General features: G+C 40.6%; 3 protein-coding genes across 3 annotated transcripts; 2 read left to right on the top strand and 1 right to left on the bottom strand.

Moving 5' to 3' along the window:
- The first annotated feature begins 6,140 nt into the window (after positions 1–6,140).
- On the top strand, positions 6,141–7,424 carry LOC141685204 (uncharacterized). Its single transcript, XM_074490321.1, has one exon. It carries the CDS (start codon positions 6,141–6,143, stop codon positions 7,422–7,424), a length of 1,284 nt encoding a protein of 427 aa, XP_074346422.1.
- Positions 7,425–9,101: 1,677 nt separating this feature from the next.
- Positions 9,102–10,007, top strand: LOC141685203 (uncharacterized). Its single transcript, XM_074490320.1, has 2 exons — positions 9,102–9,565; positions 9,608–10,007. Exons 1-2 carry the CDS (start codon positions 9,102–9,104, stop codon positions 10,005–10,007), a joined length of 864 nt encoding a protein of 287 aa, XP_074346421.1.
- Positions 10,008–19,878: 9,871 nt separating this feature from the next.
- LOC141685202 (bZIP transcription factor 44-like) lies at positions 19,879–20,343 on the bottom strand. Its single transcript, XM_074490319.1, has one exon. It carries the CDS (start codon positions 20,341–20,343, stop codon positions 19,879–19,881), a length of 465 nt encoding a protein of 154 aa, XP_074346420.1.
- Between the last annotated feature and the right edge of the window lie 1,722 nt (positions 20,344–22,065).

Below are 22,065 nucleotides of genomic sequence, written 5' to 3'. Positions count from 1 at the left end.
AATGGAATCATCTATCCTATATCCGATAGTTCATGGGTCAGTCCTGTTCAAGTAGTGCCTAAAAAGTCAGGGATCATTGTCGTTGTCAATGAGGATGATGAACTAGTTCCCACTCGTGTTCAGTCTGGTTGGAGAATGTGTATTGATTATAGGAAACTTAATGCTGCCACTAGGAAAGATCATTTTCCTATACCCTTCATTGATCAAATATTAGAAAGATTAGCAGGTCACTCATACTACTATTTCCTAGATGGTTTTTCTGGCTATTATCAAATTCCTATTGCTCTAGAGGATCAAGAAAAACCACTTTCACTTGTCCTTTTGGAACTTTTTCTTATCATCGCTTAGCTTTTGGTCTCACTACTGCCCCTGCCACCTTTCAAAGATGTATGATGAACATTTTCTCTGATATGGTAGGAGACTTCCTAGAAATCTTTATAGATGACTTTTCCATTTTTGGTTCCTCTTTTCATCAGTGTCTTAATCATCTTGCCAAAAAATGTACCAGTATGAGTAATAACTACTTTATTACACTTCAAAGAAAGTTCAAAGTCATTCTTAACTAAACAACTTCCACTTATTATATTTTTACGAATGGAGGGAACATGATGCACTCTAGTGGGAGATAGAATCCGCCCAGAAGCATACTTCAGGTCCACATTTCCTATTCCAAGAACTTGTGCAACACTAACATTCCCCATCATCACTGTCACTCCATGCCCCTGTTGATAAGATATAAACAAACTAATATCAGCATAAATATGCACATTAGCTCCAGTATCAATCAACCACTCATGTGAGAGATAATTGGAAAGTAGTACAAGGTTGTAAGTAACATTCCTGTCATCAGTTCTAGAGGTAACAACCTCACCAATGACCATGTTAGCTACAGGCCCACTCGTGGTTTCAAGTCCAAGCACAGTATTTGCTTGAGCTACCACTCTAGCTTTCTTAGCTTTCTTACTAGGACAGTCCTTGCTCCAATGACCAACCTGTCCACAAGACCAACATGGTTTGTTCGCCTTTGGTTTCTTAGCCTTAATCTTGTCAGGTTTAGTGTTAGCCTTCTTAGTGACTACCTTTCTTTTCTATCCTACAGTCACTACATTCACCTTCGAACTCTCATGTTCAGCAGGCATCACATGTCCTTGTTTGGACTTGTGTTGCTCCTGCACAGAGATGCCCAATATCAAGTTAGTCCAAACGATCTCTCCTTTCTGCTCCCGACTCACCCAAAGTATGAACCAACATCTCAAACTCATGAACCTGTTCAGTCATGGATTTTCCATCCACTAGCTTGAAATCAAGAAACCTAGCTATAAAATACTTCTCAAGTCCTTGAGAATCAGTATTATGGGTTTGGTCCAGCTTATCCCATAAGACCTTAGCAGTATAGGCATCTGATGAATAAACACTGAACAAGGTGTTCTCTAAGGATGCGAAAATGGCTGCCCTAGCCATCCCATCCTTCTCAGCCCCTAAGGCATAAGCCTTAACAAATTCAGCTTTCTCTTGATCCAACACAGGAAGATCATATTGTACAACTGGCCATAGACTCTTAACCGTTAACCAGAGTTTCATCTTTTTCTGCCAATGAGAAAAAGAAGCTCCACCACTGAATTTATCAGGAATACCTGATAAATCAATTGGACGGGGAAAACAATACGTGGTCCAATCAATGGATGCAATACCACCAGAACCAGTCTCAACTATTTTCTGAACATCAGCAGTTTCGTTAACCATCTTGCTAGTTAAATATATATAACTATAATCTCTTCAAGATTGTTGGGTATAATTCTAACTACACAGCAACAATGGGCAATTATATATTTATATATTAACAAGAATAAGGCAAATAACCAAATAACCAAATAACGAAACAAAACACGAAGGCAATAACAAACTATAAACAGGGACTGTAATTGACAAAGAAAATAAAGAAAACTTATCTCTTATCACTTTCCAAATTCTGATAAGAAGAAGAACATAACAGCTGAGTCGCCAAACCCTTCAAGAGGACTTGATTATTCTTAAAGAGATTATTGCCCCCACTTACGCTGTGATGGGATGCAGCAATATCGCTTCCAAGATACAACAACAACAGATCAATCTGACGACAGAACCATCAGCGATCAACGACGACTCGCACCTCAGTTTGCCCATAAAAAAACCTATGCAACTCATATATGTTTGTGAGGTAGGCACCAAGACTTATATTTTTTATCTCTAGTATACCTCTCGATATATAGGCATCTCAAGTTGCTCTTCTATTTTACTCGATGTGGTATCTCAAGTAACAAAACGGAAAAAGGTAAACAAAATGGGTTTTCTTTATTATTTATATTATATCCTGATTAATTAATCTTAATATTACAAAATAGATTCAAAGTATGATTAAAATAATCCTTACTCAATATATTTAATATTAATAATTAAATAATCAATATAAATAATTAAACTTGTATTAGAAAAGAAAAATATAAGAGTTTCCACCAGCACTAGGCCACACAAGCATTCCAGTTATGCTATTAGTTGTAAACAATACTAACACAAGATGCTAAATAAACTCAATATCTTTCTTTTACAATATCAATGTGGGACAAAATCCCCATAACTCATTTCAAAAAAGCAACTTTGTTTCAATATATTCATGGATTTTACTAAGAAAATGTCTTAGATCAAAACATGAAAGTTTAAGTGCTCATGCCAAGGAACAACTTCCAAGTGTTAGCTTCTGGAAATCATATCTAGAACATATATAAAATATGTCTCAAACTTTCCATTTTCTAACAAGACCTAGTTGAGGATGAAAAAAATTAAACACACACGCCTAGGTTAACATGACGTCAAATGATATAAAAGATACGAAGATGATCAACAAATATAAAAAATCATTTAAAATATCTATAATTTTAGCTCACCGGTACGTACAATTGAAATGACTTAAAATTAATACAATAGTTAAAATATGTGTCGGATTAACAAATATATATATATAAGCAATACATATAATGAATAAGTGGCATTGGATATGCATGTTCTTATGAAATACCTACTTAAAATAAAAATGCACTTATAAAATACTTAAAATACAAGGACGGACGCTTAAAAATGATTTAAGAACACATTATAAAATTATTGTCTTTTCACGTTAGAAATAATTATAATCTTCAGGAACCTTTTAAGTATATTAATGCGATTGTAAGGTAGTGAACTTGTGTTCTATGTAATTTTCTATAAGGACTTTAAAGTTTTAATTGTTCCACTTTGTTATGCCCAAAAATTGGTATAAACAATATTCAGATTAAGATTAATAAAATGAGCAGAATCGAAGGGGAAGCGCCTGAAATCTAGAAAAAGATAAGATTGACTTTCCATAAATAGAAGGCGCGCCCTAAGATTGCGCCCCATTGACTGAGAAGGCGCGCCCAATTATTGAAAAGGAGGAGAGGAATTCCTTGATTAGAATCTGTCTTGTGGTAGGCCTTAGGGCGTGCCCTAGGTAAGAAGGCCTCCTTGGATGGATTACTCGGACATGATTACTTTGACAGACCCACACTTTGGCTTGGACAGAATTAGAGCAAGCCCTAATGATTAATAATTTAGGGCACGCCCTTTTATGTAGAATGACATAGGAAGGGATCAAAGGCTGATGACACAGGGCGGCGCCAACATACAGGAGTGTTTGGGCGCGCCCTTAACTTCTACTTGGCACACAGATGCATCTTTGACATGTTACTTGGACGAACTCTTTGGAAGATTCAAGGAAGATGGAGAATGTTATTACTAACCAATTTGATGCAGGTACTCTATTGAAGAACTCCTCCCTGTAGCACATCTACAGGAAAGGCGATGTCCGTGGTCAGAGACCTCCAGGGGTATGCCTGGACTGAAGACCTCCTCCTGTAGTCAATGGGTGTCCTCATTGGGGATGTGAGGTGAAATTTGGTGTGTGCTTTGGGAGCTCTGTCTCTGTAGTCAATGGGTGTCCTCGTTGGGAGGCTTTGGAGTATCCTGCACTTTATACCCAAAAGCTTGGAATCACTTGTCCTGTAATCTGGTAGGGGCTCCTTATCTGGGGACAAGAACACGTCCAATATTTGGCGTGAACCACGGCTATACCTGCGTCCGTGGACTAGAGAAATAGCTGGTAGTGGAGGGTTATCCTTGGCCAGGGAGATGCCTCATCCGTGAAGTCTCGAAGCCGCGGACGAGCCTTGGGCCTTTGTGGTTGGGCCTCATCGGTGGACATTCCTAAAGCTAGTAGAAGACGGTTTCCAGTGGGTTTCCTACTGGGCCTCGAGATAAGAAATCTAAGCCCATTAGGTTTCTTGTTCCCCAAGAACTACGTGGGCTTGATCCCCTATAAATAGGGGTACGTAGGCACATTGTGAGGGGTCAGAAGTGAGAGCGCAAAGGAGCCACCACTAACCCTAAGCAATCTCAGCCCCCAATAATTATCACCACCAAATACTGTTCATCTTTTCCGATGAATACTGTTCATCGGATCCACCGGGTACTGTTCACGTTTCCGACAAAGAACTGCCATCACAGATCTTGTTTCCGGCTACTAACCTCAAGTTTTGTTGCTCCCAAATTCCTCCGTCAACAAATTGGCGCTAGAAGGAGGGGCTAATCAAGATCTGTATCTGGGAGGAAGGATGTCTCAATATCGTGATGGAAGTTTTTATGATGGAAGTTCTGAAGAAGATTCTGATCATGGCTATAAATATGAACCCTACGTTCCGCCAATGACTGATCGTCCCACGCCAGACGTTGGGGGACAGCCACCTGTGCTCATCAGCAACGCCAACTTATTGGAACAACTGTATCGCATAAGCGATGCTTTGAATGGTTTCGATTCAAGGTTGAGCACTGTGGAGCGGCGCAAGGCCAGGAGTGGTCTTTACCGCAACTGAGCTACTCACGCACCTGGAAAAGCACCCATGACTGATAGGGATGCCTCAGCCGGTCATGGCCGCACCGAAGGAGGGTGTGTGCCGATAACCCCGCGGCGCCTGGACTATTCTAATGACACGTCCCCAATCATCGAGCTAGTGGAAGAAGATGTTGATGGACGGGAAATTCTGCGGACAGATACCCGGGGAGCCACCCATCCGCACCGGTCTGGACGTAGTCTCGAGGAACGCCGACAGGCGGAGTCGATACCGGAGAATCTGCAACGGGGCTTCGCAGCTTTGAAAGATCGCTTGGGGATCCGTTTGAGCGATGATGATTTAAGAATGATGTTACTTGAATGGCAGAAAGAAGCTGATCGTGGAGATGTGACACCCCATGATACAACGTGTGTGCCCCTGAATTCCCAGGAAAATCGGGAGCGGCACCGCGATCCAACGCATATGCCCCTGAATTCTCTGGAAAATCGGGAGCGGCAGCGCGATCATGAGAGAGCTCATCCCCGTAGATCGCTGGATCGATATGGGCGTGGGTATGGAAACGATCGTTGGAGAAGGCCTCAATGGAGAGGAAGAGGTGGAGGCCGAGGTAGATATTTAGAGGGATACCGTCGCGATAATTACCGCGGTCACCTTGATTCCTGCTGGAATAACCAAGCAGATGGCTATGACTATGCGGAACATGATGATCGCAGAAATATAGAAAACTATGATCGCGGTACGGCTCGGGGCCGCGGCCAAGATGGAGAAGAGAATCAAGGACGAAATCCTGAAGTAATTGTGATACCCGAAGACGCCCAGAATACGAACCAGCAGCAAGCTCCTCCCGAAGTGAATCTAGTGAAGGTACCTCCATTACAACCCCAAGGTCCGCAGCCTCAAATGCAGACCATTCCAGGCGTGGGAACTTTCAATGTGGGAGATCTAAAAAGGCTACTTAACCACCTGGAAGGTAGGGTAACGGCCGCAGCTGAAATCCCTTCCCCATTTTTGGTGGCAGTAAGAGAGGCACAGTTCCCGGCCGGGTATCGCAACACTACTAGCGATCTCCGTTTCCACGGAAACTCGGATCCGGTGGAATTACTAGGTCATTTTAATATAGAGATGGATGTGTTCCAAGTCCCGGACTTGGCTCGATGCTGTCTCTTGGCGGCAACCTTTAGAGAAAGTGCCTAGCAGTGGTTTCAAAAGCTCGGGCCAGGAGTGATCACCTCATGGGATCAGATGAAAACTCTGTTCTTAACCAAGTTCCAAGCCGCGGTGAGATACGCGCCTTCTGTCACCACTCTTGCCAATGTTAGACAAAGGGAGAATGAAAGCTTGACATCGTACTTCAAAAGGTTCAACGCTGAATCTACTAGCGTGAGAGGAGCATCAGACGAAGCCCTGAAAAGCTTCTTGATCGCAGGATTAAGGGTTGGCTCGGACTTTTGGAAGCACTTACAAGGGAAAGACCCGGCTACTCTAGCAGATGTCTTCGCTTTGGTAGAATCTTTTAAAGCTATAGAACAATCTCTGGCAGAAGTACAACCGACTTCACAGTCAAGTCAGAGATGCAAAGGAAGGAAGAGGGATAGGTCTCCAAGCCCAAGGTACCGAAGAAGTAGTCGAAGCCCAGAACGGGTGAATGCAGCAAGCACAAGGAGGGGATGGAGTCCTCCCTCAAACTATGACTACAGGACAAGCCGGTACACACCTTTGGTCGCATCTATCGAGCATATCTATGAAGTAAACAAAAATAAAGGGCTATTTAGAAAACCTGAAGCTTTATCATCATGGCAAAGCAAAGACAAGAAAAAATATTGCGAATACCATGAATCATCTGGACATAACACGCATGAGTGCCGATATTTAAAAGATGAAATCGAAGCGCTTATCAAGGAAGGATACCTCGGAGAATGGGTAGTCAAGGAAGTAAGGAAGCACAAGGATGACAGAGCAAGGGAAGAAGAAAGACGAGCCCCGCGCGGGTCGAACAATGATACCCTGGAGGAAAGTAAATTTGTTAGGGATGGCAGTATCCGAACAATCTACGGGGGAGATCCCGGGATGGAATGCAGCAATCGATCCTTGGCAAGATACGCTAGGGAAGCCCAGTTGAGGCCTCTCACGAACATTCATAGGGTGGAAACTCGGCGGCCCAAAGTATTTAAGGGTGAGTCCATGGATATCACCTTCAGAGAAGCAGATGCTCGATGGGTACATCATCCCCACAATGATGCACTGGTTATTTCCATCCAAATCGGAACCAAAAATGTCCATAGAGCCTTCGTGGATAATGGAAGCTTGGCAAACATCCTCTATTACAGCACCTTCAAGAAGATGGGACTACCTGATCAGGATATGTCGGGGGAAGACTCGTGGGTCTATGGTTTTTCAGGCGCAGGAGTTAGAGTCATGGGGTCGATTCGGCTGCCATGTACTTTGGGGGAAAGCCCATTGTCAGTAACAAAGATGCTTGGATTTAAGGTCCTGAATCAGGAATCGTCCCACAACGTGTTGTTGTAACGACCTTTTCTGCGGGAGATGAGAGTCATCACTTCAATCCACCACCTAACCATCAAATTCCCAACGCCAAATGGGGTAGAGAATATAAAGGGTTCTCAGTATGACTCTCGGGAGTGCTACAGGCAAGCTATGAAGGGATTTAGAAAATACTCCCATGCCGAAGATACTTCGGACGTAGATCAAGAAAAAGGCATTGAACAACCAATCGAGGAAATCCGAGCCCACTATTATGTTGAGCAAGAAGATGAGCATCCCTTCGGGCTGTCTCCGACAATGTTGTACTTGGAAGACACAATCAGAATTGAGATGTTGGAAGAAGAGGAGGTAATGGACATCATAGTCCAAACAGATTTCAATGGGGAACAGTTAGAAGGGAGATTCGATGTCTTGCAAAGCCTCGAACAAGGTGAAGCCCTTCCCCCTGAAGGAGCACCCTTACCCGCAAAACATACTAAAGAAGTTGATGCCCCTACTATGCAAGGCGCGCCTTCTAAAGAAGTCGACGCTCCTCCTAAAGGGGATGCGCCTTCTCTACAAGACAATGAAATCTGTAATTCACCTGACCTGGATCCCCGGATACCAATGCCGACGGAAAAGATGGGCCCAGCAGAAGATACGATCGAAATCCCTGTCGATGAAAAAGATCCGAGTAAGGTTTTGAGAATAGGATCCCAGTTGGCACCAAGGTTAAAGGAAGGTCTTTCAATATTTCTGTTCGCGAACCTTGATGTATTTGCATGGATCCATTCTGATATGGTAGGAATTAATCCAGAGATAATGTGCCACCGGTTGAATATCGACCCCAAGCATAAGGGGGTTCGACAAAAATGAAGGGTCGTAAGCGGAGAGAGAGCTATAGCCCTAGCAGAGGAAGTAGATAGGCTCCTGGATGTCGGACTAATCTGGGAATCCTTCTACCCAGAATGGCTAGCAAACCCGGTGTTGGTAAAAAAGCCCAACAGCAAATGGCGAACATGCGTAGATTTCACCGATCTAAATAAGGTATGCCCAAAAGATAGTTTTCCCCTACCAAGAATTGATCAGTTGGTCGACGCCGCGGCAGGACATGCCTTGCTCAGCTTCATGGACGCATACTCCGGGTATAACCAAATCCTTATGTATGATCCTGACCAGGAGCACACCTCTTTCATCACTGATAGAGGGCTCTATTGCTATATCGGAATGCCATTTGGTCGGATCAACGCCGGTGCCACTTATCAAAGATTGGTAAACAAAATGTTCAAGAAGTAGATTGGGAAAACAATGGAAGTGTATGTGGACGACATGCTCGTAAAATCAAAAAAGGCGGAAGACCACATCGCCGACTTAGCTGAAATGTTCCATATTCTGAGAAAATATAAGATGAAACTAAACCCGCAGAAGTGTGTGTTCAGCGTGGAGTCGGGGAAATTCTTGGGATTCATGGTCAACCACCGGGGGATTGAGGCTAACCCGGCAAAAATCAAAGCTCTGCTAGACATGAAATCTCCCACCAGCGTCAAATAAGTAGAGAGCCTGACAGGAAGGATTGCGGCCCTGAATCGATTTATCTCAAAGTCATCAGATAGGTGCAAAGAATTCTTCAAGGCAATCAAAGGAAGGGGGAAGGATTTTCTGTGGACTCCTGAGTGTGAAGAAGTTTTTCTGAAAATCAAAGAGCAGTTGGGAAATCCTTCGATGTTGGCCAAGCCAGAAGACGGAGAGACATTGATTCTTTATTTGGCGGTGTCTGAATATTCCGTCAGTGCGGTATTGGTAAAGGAAGAAGCAAGCCACCAGTGGCCTGTATACTATGTGAGAAAAATGTTGTTGGATGCGGAAACCAGATATACCAACATGGAGAAACTAGTGTACGCACTTATTCTTGCAGCACGAAAGCTAAGACCATACTTTCAGGCTTACCAAGTAGAAGTTCGCACCGCTTATCCACTTTGGCATATTCTACATAAACCCGAATCGTCAGGGAGAATGTTAAAATGGGCAGTGAAGCTAGGACAATTCGATTTGGAATATTGTCATCGCACGACAATCAAGGGACAAGCGCTGGCTGATTTCATACTTGAGTTCGATGCAGAAGTCGATGAAAAGGCCATAGTGTTGGCAGAACCGACCTCGCAAGGAAGTCACCAGGATGAAAAGAGGCAGGAACACCCACACCCTTGATGGATATTACATGTGGACAGGGCCGTGAACAGCAATGGATCAGGTACCAGAATTGTCTTGATCACTCCGGAGGGACACCGCTTGATGAGTGCTATCCATTTCAAGTTCTACGCTACTAACAATGATGCTGAGTATGAAGCCTTGATCAACGGTCTGAAATTAGCTCTGGAGGTAGGGGCCGTGAATCTGATAGTTCGGAGCGATTCCGAATTAGTTGTGAACCAGGTCAACGGAGGTTTCCAAGCCCGGGGACCACGAACAGAGCTATATATGAGATGTGCGCAAAGCCTACTGAAATTTTTTTCAAATGCCAGGCTAGAAAGCGTTCCGCGAGAAGAAAATAGTAATGCAGATACTTTGGCCAAGATGGGGTCACAGATGGACAACGTTCAACTTGGACAAATCCCTTTGGGAATCTAAGAAATCCCAAGTATTCCAGAGGTGGAGGTGTTTCAAATGCAAGAAATCCCACAAGAAAGTTGGATGACCCCCATTCATAACTATATTCAGACAGGAGCTGTACCAGAAGACAAACTACAGGCTCGACGCCTTCGTTACCAGGCCGTAAAGTATTTCGAATATGACGGGGTACTATACAAGAGAGGATTTAACCAGCCACTGTTACGTTGTGTGGATATGGAAGAAGGAAATTATATTCTCAGAGAGGTGCATGAAGGGATTTGTGGCAATCACTCGGGGGGTGGTTCCTTGGCATTAAAAGTGCTCAGACAAGGATACTACTGGCCGACTATGAGAGAAGATGCTTTCAATTTTGTCCGGGCTTGTGATCGTTGCCAGCGATTCGCCAACTATTCCAACGCCCCGGCATCTACCATTACCTCGTTGGCGAGTCCCTGGCCTTTTGCCATGTGGGGAATTGATCTCATTGGAGAGTTGCCCAAAGCGAAGGGGGCTGTGAAATACGATGTGGTGGCTGTGGACTACTTCACCAAATGGGCAGATGCTATGCCACTAGCCACGATCACGGCAAAGAAGATAAGGGATTTTGTGTTCAATTCCATAGTATGTAGGTTCGGTATCCCCTACAAACTCATCTTAGACAATGGAAAGCAGTTTGATAGTAAAGAGTTAAGGAAGCTTTGTGAGAACTTAAAGATTAAAAAGGAATTTGCCGCGGTTTATCATCCGCAGAGTAATGGTCAGACAGAAGCCATAAACAAAATTATAAAACACACTTTGAAGGCAAAGTTAGAAGAGAAAAAAGGAGATTGTCCAGAAGAGATGCCCATGGTCCTTTGGTCTTACAATATGACCCCTAGATCGACCACAGGAGAAACCCCCTTTCTGCTGACTTATGGGTATGAGGCCATGGTTCCCGTGGAGGTAGGAGCGGGATCCCTATGGAGAGACGTGTTTGTCGAGGAAGATGCAGAAGTTAACCAGAGGCTCCACTTGGATCTGTTAGACGAAGCCCGAACAAACTCTCAATTGAAGCTTGCTGCATATCAGCAGAGGGTCGCAAGGTATTTCAACAAAAGGGTAAAATCTGTACCGTTCAAGGTTGGAGATCTTGTGTTGCGAAAGGTTATGCCTAACACTAAGATAGCTCAGCACGGGGTGTTTGGAGCTAATTGGGAAGGACCGTACAAAGTTAAAGCTATACTCTGGAAGGGAACCTATTGCTTAGAAGATCTAGATGGTAAACTTATTCATCGAGCATGGAATGCAGAATATTTACGGAAGTATTATCAGTAGGGTGTGGATGTGTCCCCCTTATTTTCTTATTTTGATTCTTATGTAATAGGCTAGTAGCAAATAAATTCCTCCTAGCCTAGGGGGGTAGTACATGTGACTGCGAACCTTGAAACTAGCAGAAGGAAGAAAAATTTTCAAATAATTTCCCCATAGAGCATAGTAGCCATGTGACTGGTGTAATTTATACACTAGAGCGCATTATCAATAAGGGAAAAGTTACTTCAAATTGCTTTATTTGCTTGACATGAAATTTCTCATTTAAAAAACATCAGAGGCGCGCCCTATGTTGAGGCGCGCCCTGTCTAATAACTTCTGCTTCATAATTAAGATAAACATAGTATTCAAGGGTGAAAGGAATAAATATACATGGACAACAAAATTAGCTAAAGCAAAAGCTAATCAAATTAAAGCGCGCCCTTGAACTGATAAGTAAATAAAAAATCGTGAAGGCATTACTGCTAAGAAAAAGTACGTGTTATTTGCACTATGGCGTGCCCTCATATCTAAGTGCTACGATAAAAGGGACGATAACAATTTCGAGATCACATAAAAAGAAAAACACCCACGAATGTGCTAAATAAATAAGCTCTGATATCAAAGGGCGCGCCCTGTAGCAACATCAGTCATAATGAACTGACAAGATTTGTGGTGATATAAGGGCGCGCCATCATGAAAATATGAGTCATGTTTTTATAAATGGCCCAGGGAAAAATCAAAGTGCCTTAACAAATTTTTATGCATATGGGGAAAGATAAAATTAACGTCGAGCCATACATGCAAAAGTAAAGGGTAGCAGAAAGATAAGTCATACAACTTTGCACAGCATCAAAAGAGGGTTGGCTCCTCGGAAGTATTTGAAATTTAAATTAAAATGAATCAAGGCGCGCCCTGAGACTGGTCTGTTGGAGGAATAGATTGAAGAGGAACAGTGGGATCAGCTTTAGGCGCGCCCTTGGGGACTTCCTCTTGTGGCGTGCCCTCATTTTCTTCTTCCTCTAACCCCAGTTCTATCCTCCTTGCCTTGATTTCAGCAGCATGCTCCTTCTTAAATTCCACCATCTCAGCAACTGTCTCTTCCCCAAACTTCTCAAAGGTGTAATCAGGATCATTGGCCACAAAACCAACCCTGTAGAAGTGGAAGCCATTGGCAAATGCTTCATCAGCCATTTCCCTCTTCTCATCAGGCCAGCCTGTTTTCTGTTGCTCCTCGAGGTACTCAATCCTCAGGTTGGATCCACCAAGCTCAGTATGGAGAGAGGTAGCCTTTTTGTTGGCAATCTCCAACTGAGAAGTAAGATTGGCCACCTCATCCTTGAGAAAAGAGATCTCAGAGTCCTTAGCTTTAATGTCCTTGGCATGCAAAAAGTCTTTGTCTTTGAGGGTGTTCCTCAGAATGTTGTTGTCACCCTGCAGCCTCTCTAGGCGCGCCCCCTCCTCAAGTAACTTGTCCACCACTCGAGTGGAGTGGATTAACAATTGGCAAGATGCTTTTATAGAAGCACGAGCAGCATATCCCAAATCCATAGCTTGCCACTGTTCCACTTCTTCATCTGAAACGTGAAGGGAACCCATGGGGCAGCCTCTCTGCTCTATGCCTCTTAGGCGTGCCATATTTTTCTGTAAGATCAATTATGGGCCTTTTTGGAACGGGTATTGTTTGAGGAATGGGAGCAGAAGTTGGAATGGAGGCCTATGCTGCAGGAGCATCTTTCTTTGACTTGGACCTAGGTTTGTCACCAGGGCGCGCCCCAAAAGATTTGGGGATTCTTGGAGGAGCCATTTCTGCACAAAACATAGAACATGTTAGTTGAGCGTGACAAGTTAAGTATGCAATAAATCAAAGAAATTGATAAAGATAACATTGATAAATATGTATAAAATGCTACGCCTAGAGTAAAAGGGCGCGCCCTGAGAGGCGGAAAAATTAACTATATGAACAGGAATTTATATCCAGAATGATGATATAAAAGCTAATAGAAAAGAAACTAGGACGCGCCAATTGTAGAGGGCGCGCCTTTAGGTTCTACAATTAATGAACCTGAAGGATCTTGGCCTTGTAAGGAGCCATCTTCTGTCTCTTCTTCTTCTTCTTCAGCTTCTTCTTCACTGTCTAAGTCAATGACATGAGAAACAGGAGCACCCTTCCTAAATTTTACATATTTACACTTCATTCCTACTTGGTCAGAAAAGATTCCTACTCGCATCAAGTTGGTCCGGGTGACTAAGGTTTTTAAGTTCCATCTGTCAGCAGCCACTCTAAGGAGGGCTTCAGCTCATTTTTTGGGCTCACCCTTAAGAGGTTTGGCCACTGGTCTGTTTGAAAAAATATAAGGATGAGAAAAGAAAGAAAGAACACAGAAATAATGCAAGGAAAAGAAAGAAAGGGCGCGCCCTTACTTGGTGACTTGTTAAATCTTATCCTTATTCTGGGAATGTCGTACAGGTAGAAGAAGTTTTCCTTCCAACCTTTTTCATGGCTAAGCTTGCCAGAGGAAAAACCCTTCTTGTTGTGCTGCTTGTCTACCACCAAATAGTAGTACCCGTGGTCAGACTTTCTTAGATTGAAAAAATAAGTAACTTCAGCCATTGACGGCTGGGGGAAACCCAAGTCCGTATAAAGGATGAACAGAGCCAGGATATACTTGTAGCTGTTGGGAGAAAGTTGGAGTGGAGCCACGTCGTATAGTTCTATCACTTCCCTAAGGTAGGGATGTAAGGGCGCGCCTATACCCAAAGATACCAGCTTGGGGTTGGTTACCATTCTAGGAATCTTAAAGTTTCTCCCATAATTGAAGATATGGGGCCGCATCATGCTTAAAGGGCGCGCCCATATGCCCTCCATATCATAAAATTCCATGAGCCATCCCAGTTGCTCATCTGAACAAGCTGAGGATAGGCCCATGCAGAAGAGCTTCCCATGCTCCTTCCTGAAACGTTTCTTCACAGCTTCATTGCATGGTTCGAATTCCTCCCAATCAAAGTCTAATTCACTGTCAAAAACTTCCCAGTGTTGGAAGGGGATTGGAGAAGGTTCAGGGGAGGTGGAAAATTGGAAGGAGTCCTCGTCAAAGAAATTTTCTTCATCACGTAGGCACTTACTTCAGGCGCGCCCTCAGGAACAGGAGAATTAGGCGCGCCCTCTGTTTGTTGAGGAGATGGGCTTGGGGATACAGCCCTGTAGGATACTTTAGAAGGCCCTGCACCTACGTTGACACCCCTCTTAACACCCCTATACCTATCGGCATTCAAACTCTCGAACCAGTCATCGTCATCCAACTCTATCCTATCTGGGGCTGGGGATCTGTCCTTTTGGACCAGCTTCTGCTTCCCGTGTCTACAAGACAAAGGAATGTTATCCGTAGAAGAACTATCAGAGGAATCTACCATCAAATTACCCTTATTGGAATCTTGAAGAAGGCGCGCCACCCGGTTCAGAAATTCAGGAGTATGGTGGGCGTTTGGGGGTTAAGGATCGAAGTAAGTGTTTGGAGGCGAATAGATCCCCAAATTTGTAAGGAAATTCTTAAAAGGGTGAAAAGGAGAGGACGCGCCCTCGTCTTCCAGCTGTCAAGAAAACCAAAAGAAATTTTGAGGGTGCGCCCTATGCGAAAGAATGAGATAAGAAAGTGTAAAGGAAACAGGAAAAATAGGTGGAAGGTGTAAGGGAAGAGTATTTCCTATGATCTGTGTCAACTCCTTTTTAAAGGCAAGCCATCTCATAAGAAGGCGCGCCATAAAAAAATCCTAGCCTATTAATAAGGATGTGTTTTATTATAACAGGCGCGCCCTATTATGGTCATGTACAGATTATAAGAAGCTAAAGATAGGGCACGTCCTAAGTCGCTGGTGAATTCTAAAGGCACAGGTGGTTATGTGCAGATCGTAAATAACGATTGAAATTCTCAAAAACATAAATTTAAAAGTTAGACCCAAACGATTTCAGATCTAAAGCAAAAAAAATTGAAATTACAGATATACATACACAGATACATACATCATTATATGTATATCATCAAGAACAGAAATGGAAGATGAAAAGGTAACATGACATGCAATGTGATTTACTTAACGAAATTCAGAAATACAAGAAGCCAGTCGTACCTTTTTGAATGGAGAAGAAGTTGACTGGAAGAGATTTGGAGAGTGGTAACAGAGAAGGCTGGTTCCGAACAAAACAATACCGCTGGGTTTGAAGCCTTTGGGAAGAAAGAGAAAGTAAAAAAAAGGGGGGAGAGTAAAAGTAAAAGAAAAAATGACTGATTGTGACTAGTATTTATAGTAAAAAAGATGACAGCTGTCAAACCGGTCACATCAATTGCGAATCCCTAATAATAAGGGGAACTGCTTTTAAACCGTTTGAACTTCTAGGACGCGCCCTATTAGAGGCGCGCCTTATTTTATTATTATGAAATCATTGAAACTTTAAGGAAAAAAAATTGTAAGGCACGCCATATTCAGGGCGCGCCCTGTAAAAATTATTGGAAGATTTGTTTATACATATTTTGATAAAGGTGAAGAAAAATTTCAATCCCATTTTCAATAGCATATGGAATTTGGGGGGTAGTTGTGATGCCCAAAAATTGGTATAAACAATATTCAGATTAAGATTAATAAAATGAGCAGAATCGAAGGGGAAGCGCCTGAAATCTAGAAAAAGATAAGATTGACTTTCCAGGCGCACCCTAAGATTGCGCCCCATTGACTGAGAAGGCGCGCCCAATTATTGAAAAGGAGGAGAGGAATTCCTTGAATAGAATCTGTCTTGTGGTAGGCCTTAGGGCGCGCCCTAGGTAAGAAGGATTCCTTGGATGGATTACTCGGACATGATTACTTTGACAGACCCACACTTTGGCTTGGACATAATTAGAGCAAGCCCTAACGATTAATAATTTAGGGCGCGCCCTTTTATGTAGAATGACATAGGAAGGGATCAAAGGCTGATGACACAGGGCGGCGCCAACATACAGGAGTGTTTGGGCGCGCCCTTAACTTCTACTTGGCACACAGATGCATCTTTGACATGTTACTTGGACGAACTCTTTGGAAGATTCAAGGAAGATGGAGAATGTTATTACTAACCAATTTGATGCAGGTACTCTATTGAAGAACTCCTCCCTGTAGCACATCTACAGGAAAGGCGGTGTCCGTGGTCAGAGACCTCCAGGGGTATGCCTGGACTGAAGACCTCCTCCTGTAGTCAATGGGTGTCCTCATTGGGGATGTGATGTGAAATTTGGTGTGTGCTTTGGGAGCTCTGTCTCTGTAGTCAACGGGTGTCCTCGTTGGGAGGCTTTGGAGTATCCTGCACTTTATACCCAAAAGCTTGGAATCACTTGTCCTGTAATCTGGTAGGGGCTCCTTATCTGGGGACAAGAACACGTCCAATATTTGGCGTGAACCACGGCTATACCTGCGTCCGTGGACTAGAGAAATAGCTGGTAGTGGAGGGTTATCCTTGGCCAGGGAGATGCCTCATCCGTGAAGTCTCGAAGCCGCGGACGAGCCTTGGGCCTTTGTGGTTGGGCCTCATCGGTGGACATTCCTAAAGCTAGTAGAAGACGGTTTCCAGTGGGTTTCCTACTGGGCCTCGAGATAAGAAATCTAAGCCCATTAGGTTTCTTGTTCCCCAAGAACTACGTGGGCTTGATCCCCTATAAATAGGGATACGTAGGCACATTGTGAGGGGTCAGAAGTGAGAGCGCAAAGGAGCCACCACTAACCCTAAGCAATCTCAGCCCCCAATAATTATCACCACCAAATACTGTTCATCTTTTCCGACGAATACTGTTCATCGGATCCACCGGGTACTGTTCACGTTTCCGACAAAGAACTGCCATCACAGATCTTGTTTCCGGCTACTAACCTCAAGTTTTGTTGCTCCCAAATTCCTCCGTCAATACACTTGTATCTATACTTTTTATTAATATCTGAAATTGATAAATAGAAATATCATAATATCAAAATACCAAATTTTGATACTTCCTAAAGCAAATTGACTTATAGTCCATTTAAACTTTATTTTTATTAGTTAGTATTTATCTAAGCGTATATTTACTTTTAATTTAAGAAATATTTTTTATCAGTAATTAACTAATATTAAATTATTTGAAATAAAAAATATTTGATTCATAAGATAATTAAAATCTATACCCTTTATTAATAATCGAATCTTGTTTTATTGCATCACAAACGTACAAAAGTACAAAAGTATCAAATTTTGATACTCACATAACTCAAATTGACTTCTATTTGATCTAAACTTTGTTTTCTATTAGTTAGTGTTCATCCGATCTTCTATTTACTTTTAATTTAGAAAATATTTTTTATCAGTAATTAAGTAATATTAAATAAATTATATTGAAAAAGTTAATTACAAGATAATTATCAAATAATATTAATTATATTAAATATCCGAAATAACAAATATTTCGTTCATAAAGATCATTATACAATTCGTGTCGTAAAAACAAAACTAATATATTAGAAACAAGTAAAACAATGCAGAATTAGAACTATTATGGAAAATTTTATATCTGATTCGATAACTTTTAACTACATAATTATTTTTTGCAAGTATCAATTTAATATTTTATATTAATATATTAATTTTTATCCGTGTTTCGCACTACAAATACTAATTCGATATTTTAATCTGATTCGCATGTTTTATCAATGATCTATACTAATAAGTGAAATCATATTTTATTAGAACACAACATTACCAAATATCGATATTCATTAGAAAAATTATATAACTGTTTTTAAAATTTTATATAGTTAAATCTCAATTAACATGAATTGACTACTACTCTCAGTATACTTTGTATTAACATTAATTTTCTATTTGTTAGTGTTCATCCGAGCGTCGATTTACTTTTAAATAATCGTATTAGTAAAAGCTGATATGTTAAATTAATATAACAAGTAAAATAATTAGGTGCATAAGCCATATTAGTCATTAAAAAGAATTATATGGTGAAATTTTATAATTATACTTACTTCGATTTTTTTAACTATATAATTTAACATAATTTATTTATTTATTTTAATCTGTATTTTGCACTAATTATTAAAAAATTTAATTTTATATAAATAATAACTTGATATTATTTTTAATTTTGGGCTCATACTTCATACGGGTTACCAACTAATATTACATAATACACAAAAGAAATATTACATATTATGACGACTTAGAAATTAATGAATGCAATTAATTAGAGATGAGCAAAATCGAACAAAAAACAGAGTCCAAAATTGAAACCGTAAAAACATAACAAAACCGAGCCATTAAAAACCGCACCAACTAATAACTAAACCGAATAAAAACCGAACCAATACCATGGGTGTGACTTAGTTTTAAAAAATTTTAAACTGAACATAAAGTGAACTGAATCGAAAAAAATTAATTATATTATATATATTAATGTAACTATATAACTAGTAGGAATAATAATAATAATATTGATAATTGTAATATAGATTTGTTAAATTATCACCTACCTTTAAAAATACGTAGCTTTTATTTTATAGGTGTCTAGTCGATAAGCTCGCACTGCTTGCGCGTAGCCGTGCAAATTTGAATCGTTACGTATCTGTTTCTTCTTATGGACAAAGCGAACGTATCAAGAAAACTGGGTGGTAGTTCTTTTTCTTTATATTAACTTTGCAAATAATTTAAGTTGGATGACGATAGTAGCGTTACTCGTCACAAATTGTTGGAGAAACGTAACTGATGGATAACAATTATATATGTCGTCTTGCAACTTGCGATCCTCTGTCTGATTAACAATATTAATCTACTTTCTAGTTGAAAATACCACTAAAAATAAAAATATACAAATGGACATCTGTGAAACGATGAAAGTATAACAAAAAACAAGTTTGCTTTGTGACTCACTTAATGGACTAATTTGTTACCTCAATTTATTTATTAGACTTTGAAAGTTTGGACATTGTCGAATAAGATGGGTGTATGTAAGACTTGTGAGCTAACTAGCAAAATGAAAAAAAAAATTCGAAGTTATTCCGAATAATAATATACTAACATTCAATACGCAAAACCCACAACACAAACTCCATGATTTTTCAGGCAATAATTAAAAAGAAGTATACATAATTACTACGGATTATATATACTTGCATAACACTTTATTTTAGCACTTGAATAACCCACAAAAGCGTCACGTAAGCTGCGGACAATACATAACATAACATCTGTGACTGCTTAAACTAATAGTAAGAATAAAGTTCCCTACGTTTAGGAGATATTGTTAAATGCCATAATATGAATCTAGTCTCTGTACATGTCTTTGGTACATTAGCTGTATAATCTTGGTAGATCCCAGACTTCTAGCAAGTCACTGATTGTGTATCCCATGATGTAAGGGATTTATTTGTATAGCATCCTATAAAGAGGATGTGAATATCATTAGTAAAAGGCAAGCTTTTCACTCACAAATATACAAGACTTTATAAACTAGTTATTCCCATAGCCATGCAAGGTGATCAAAGCAATTAAACAATTACAACTATACTGATTAAGTTCAAGTAGACTTTTACATCAACCCAGAATTTACATGAACATATCTGTGGAAGCTTCAATAAGTTGACCAAATTGTACGACATTCCACAAATCCAATATATCAGTATCATCATCAATCATTTGTACTGCATGATCATCATTAATAGTTCCCATAACATCATTATTAGAGTTCAAACAATCCTTGATCTGATTAAGAGACTCTAACCTCTGACTTAACTGAGCTAACTGAGCTTTAAGAACCGAGTTCTCAGCTTCCATAGTAACATGCATCTCATTCGTCACACTAATGTTTGAACGTATAAGATTGTTCTTACTCTTGAGGTGGCTAATCTGTGTGGTCAGCTCATTCAAATGTTTCTGTTTTCTTATTCGTGATCGCTTTGCTGATTCGCGATTCGATACCATCCTCTTTAGCTTGCTTTCGTCCGAATTCTTCACTTTCTTGAGAAGCTGCTGCCTTCCTGAACAAACTCCAATAGTACTAGAAGAAGCCATGTTATATACAGAAATATTGAAACCAATAAATGATACAGATTATAAACTTTTAATTTTACGTGAAAACGTAGAACCAGTAGAGGAAGAAAACAGAGAGGGATTGAACTTGGTTACTGAGTAAAAGAGACATGATTTCTTTGATACATAAATATTTGTATGATTGTAATTGTATCTGCTTATATTCAGAGTGGATCAAAATTGGATATCCTGTAAGCCGAGTTGATGAATAAAAGATACAGAATGGAGTTCTTGACAAGTTTTGTATATGGATATGAATATGTGATATATGGCGATGGAGAGAATTATGAATTATTTTCATAAATATTTTTTATGTACACGCATTCTTTGTTGGTTTTATCATCATTGACATGTTTGCAGAAAGCTCAATAATTTTAGGCTAGCTTTGTTATATTCTATCAGAATTCTTATCCTAAATAAGCTAAGATCAGAAGCTAAACTAAGTTTAATATTTGTTTAATGAAGGATGCGTTTCAGATTGCTCTCGTCAGTGCAACCTAACATGGTCAGAATTAATACAAGAGGCTCTTCCAGAGCGGCTGCCTTCGAATGGTATAATTTTGTCAACAAACAAAGAAAGATTAGCAGCTAAAGATTGACATTTTTTTGTCGATGTCAACATTATAATGATTCAACAAAGTTATAATAATTAACTTTGTTTCTCATGATTTCGGGACTTCTTAGTTCTTGTAAACTAGGAGAGCGGGCTCATCTGTTGGGCTGAGGACCATTTATAACCTTGATGGTCCATTTGCATGGGACGTTCCTCCTGCCCATGTTTTAACTTGAACGTAATTGCTGTGAAATCACAGATTCTAGATTCATATATCATATGGATAGTAGCTTTCCGAACAATGTTGAAGTATACTGCTGAATTATATATCACTACAAGAAAAACGGTTTTTTCCTACCAATATTTTGCTAAGAAATAGTCTATTTATGGTAGGAAAAGCGGACAATTCCTACCACAAGGCTTGGTGGGGTTTGCTCTGTCGGAATTGCTTTGTGGTAGGAATTGATACTTTTATTTCAATTGGCCCCCCACTTGCCAAGTGTCAGTCCAGGTGGCGTGTCACATGGCACGCCACGTCACATGACATGTCACCTGCGACGTCACTCAAATATGGACCCCGGTTGATGATTTGGATTGTGGGGCCCAGATACGTGGTGCCACGTGGCACGTCCCTTTGACGAAGTCAAACCCTTTTCCTACCAGAATTGGTAGGTTTTGTGTCATTTTTTCCTACCACTGTTGGTAGGCTTTGATTGATCAGCATTTCCTACCAACCTTTTCCTACTATATATCTTAGTTTATACAAGAACCAAAACCTACCATTCTAGGTATGTAATGGGCATTCTGGTAGGTTATATTTGGTAGGATTTTATTGTTTATTTGTAAAAAAATTATTTGTTTCTGGTCATTGCCATGTACAATAAGAAACTAAAGATAAACTCAACCAAACACAAGTAGCCAATGTACAAATTCATAATCAACGAGCGCAAAATAGAATTCAGTACATGATCTGTTCATAATTCCAACAATTGGATCATTTCCGGACATAGTTATTGGACACTAAGGATTGACCAACCATCCATAATTAAAAATAAAAGCAAAGTTTCCGGCAACTATATCCCTACTTCGGAAATTCACCATAATCCTAATAATGCTTACAAGAGCATAATTCTGACAACAATCCAAGTCTA

The sequence above is a fragment of the Apium graveolens genome, chromosome 9, assembly GCF_009905375.1.
Source record: "Apium graveolens cultivar Ventura chromosome 9, ASM990537v1, whole genome shotgun sequence".
Taxonomy (NCBI): Eukaryota; Viridiplantae; Streptophyta; class Magnoliopsida; order Apiales; family Apiaceae; genus Apium; species Apium graveolens.
The sequence above is the reverse complement of the archived record's forward strand: the minus strand, read 5'-3'. Positions and strand labels throughout refer to the sequence as shown.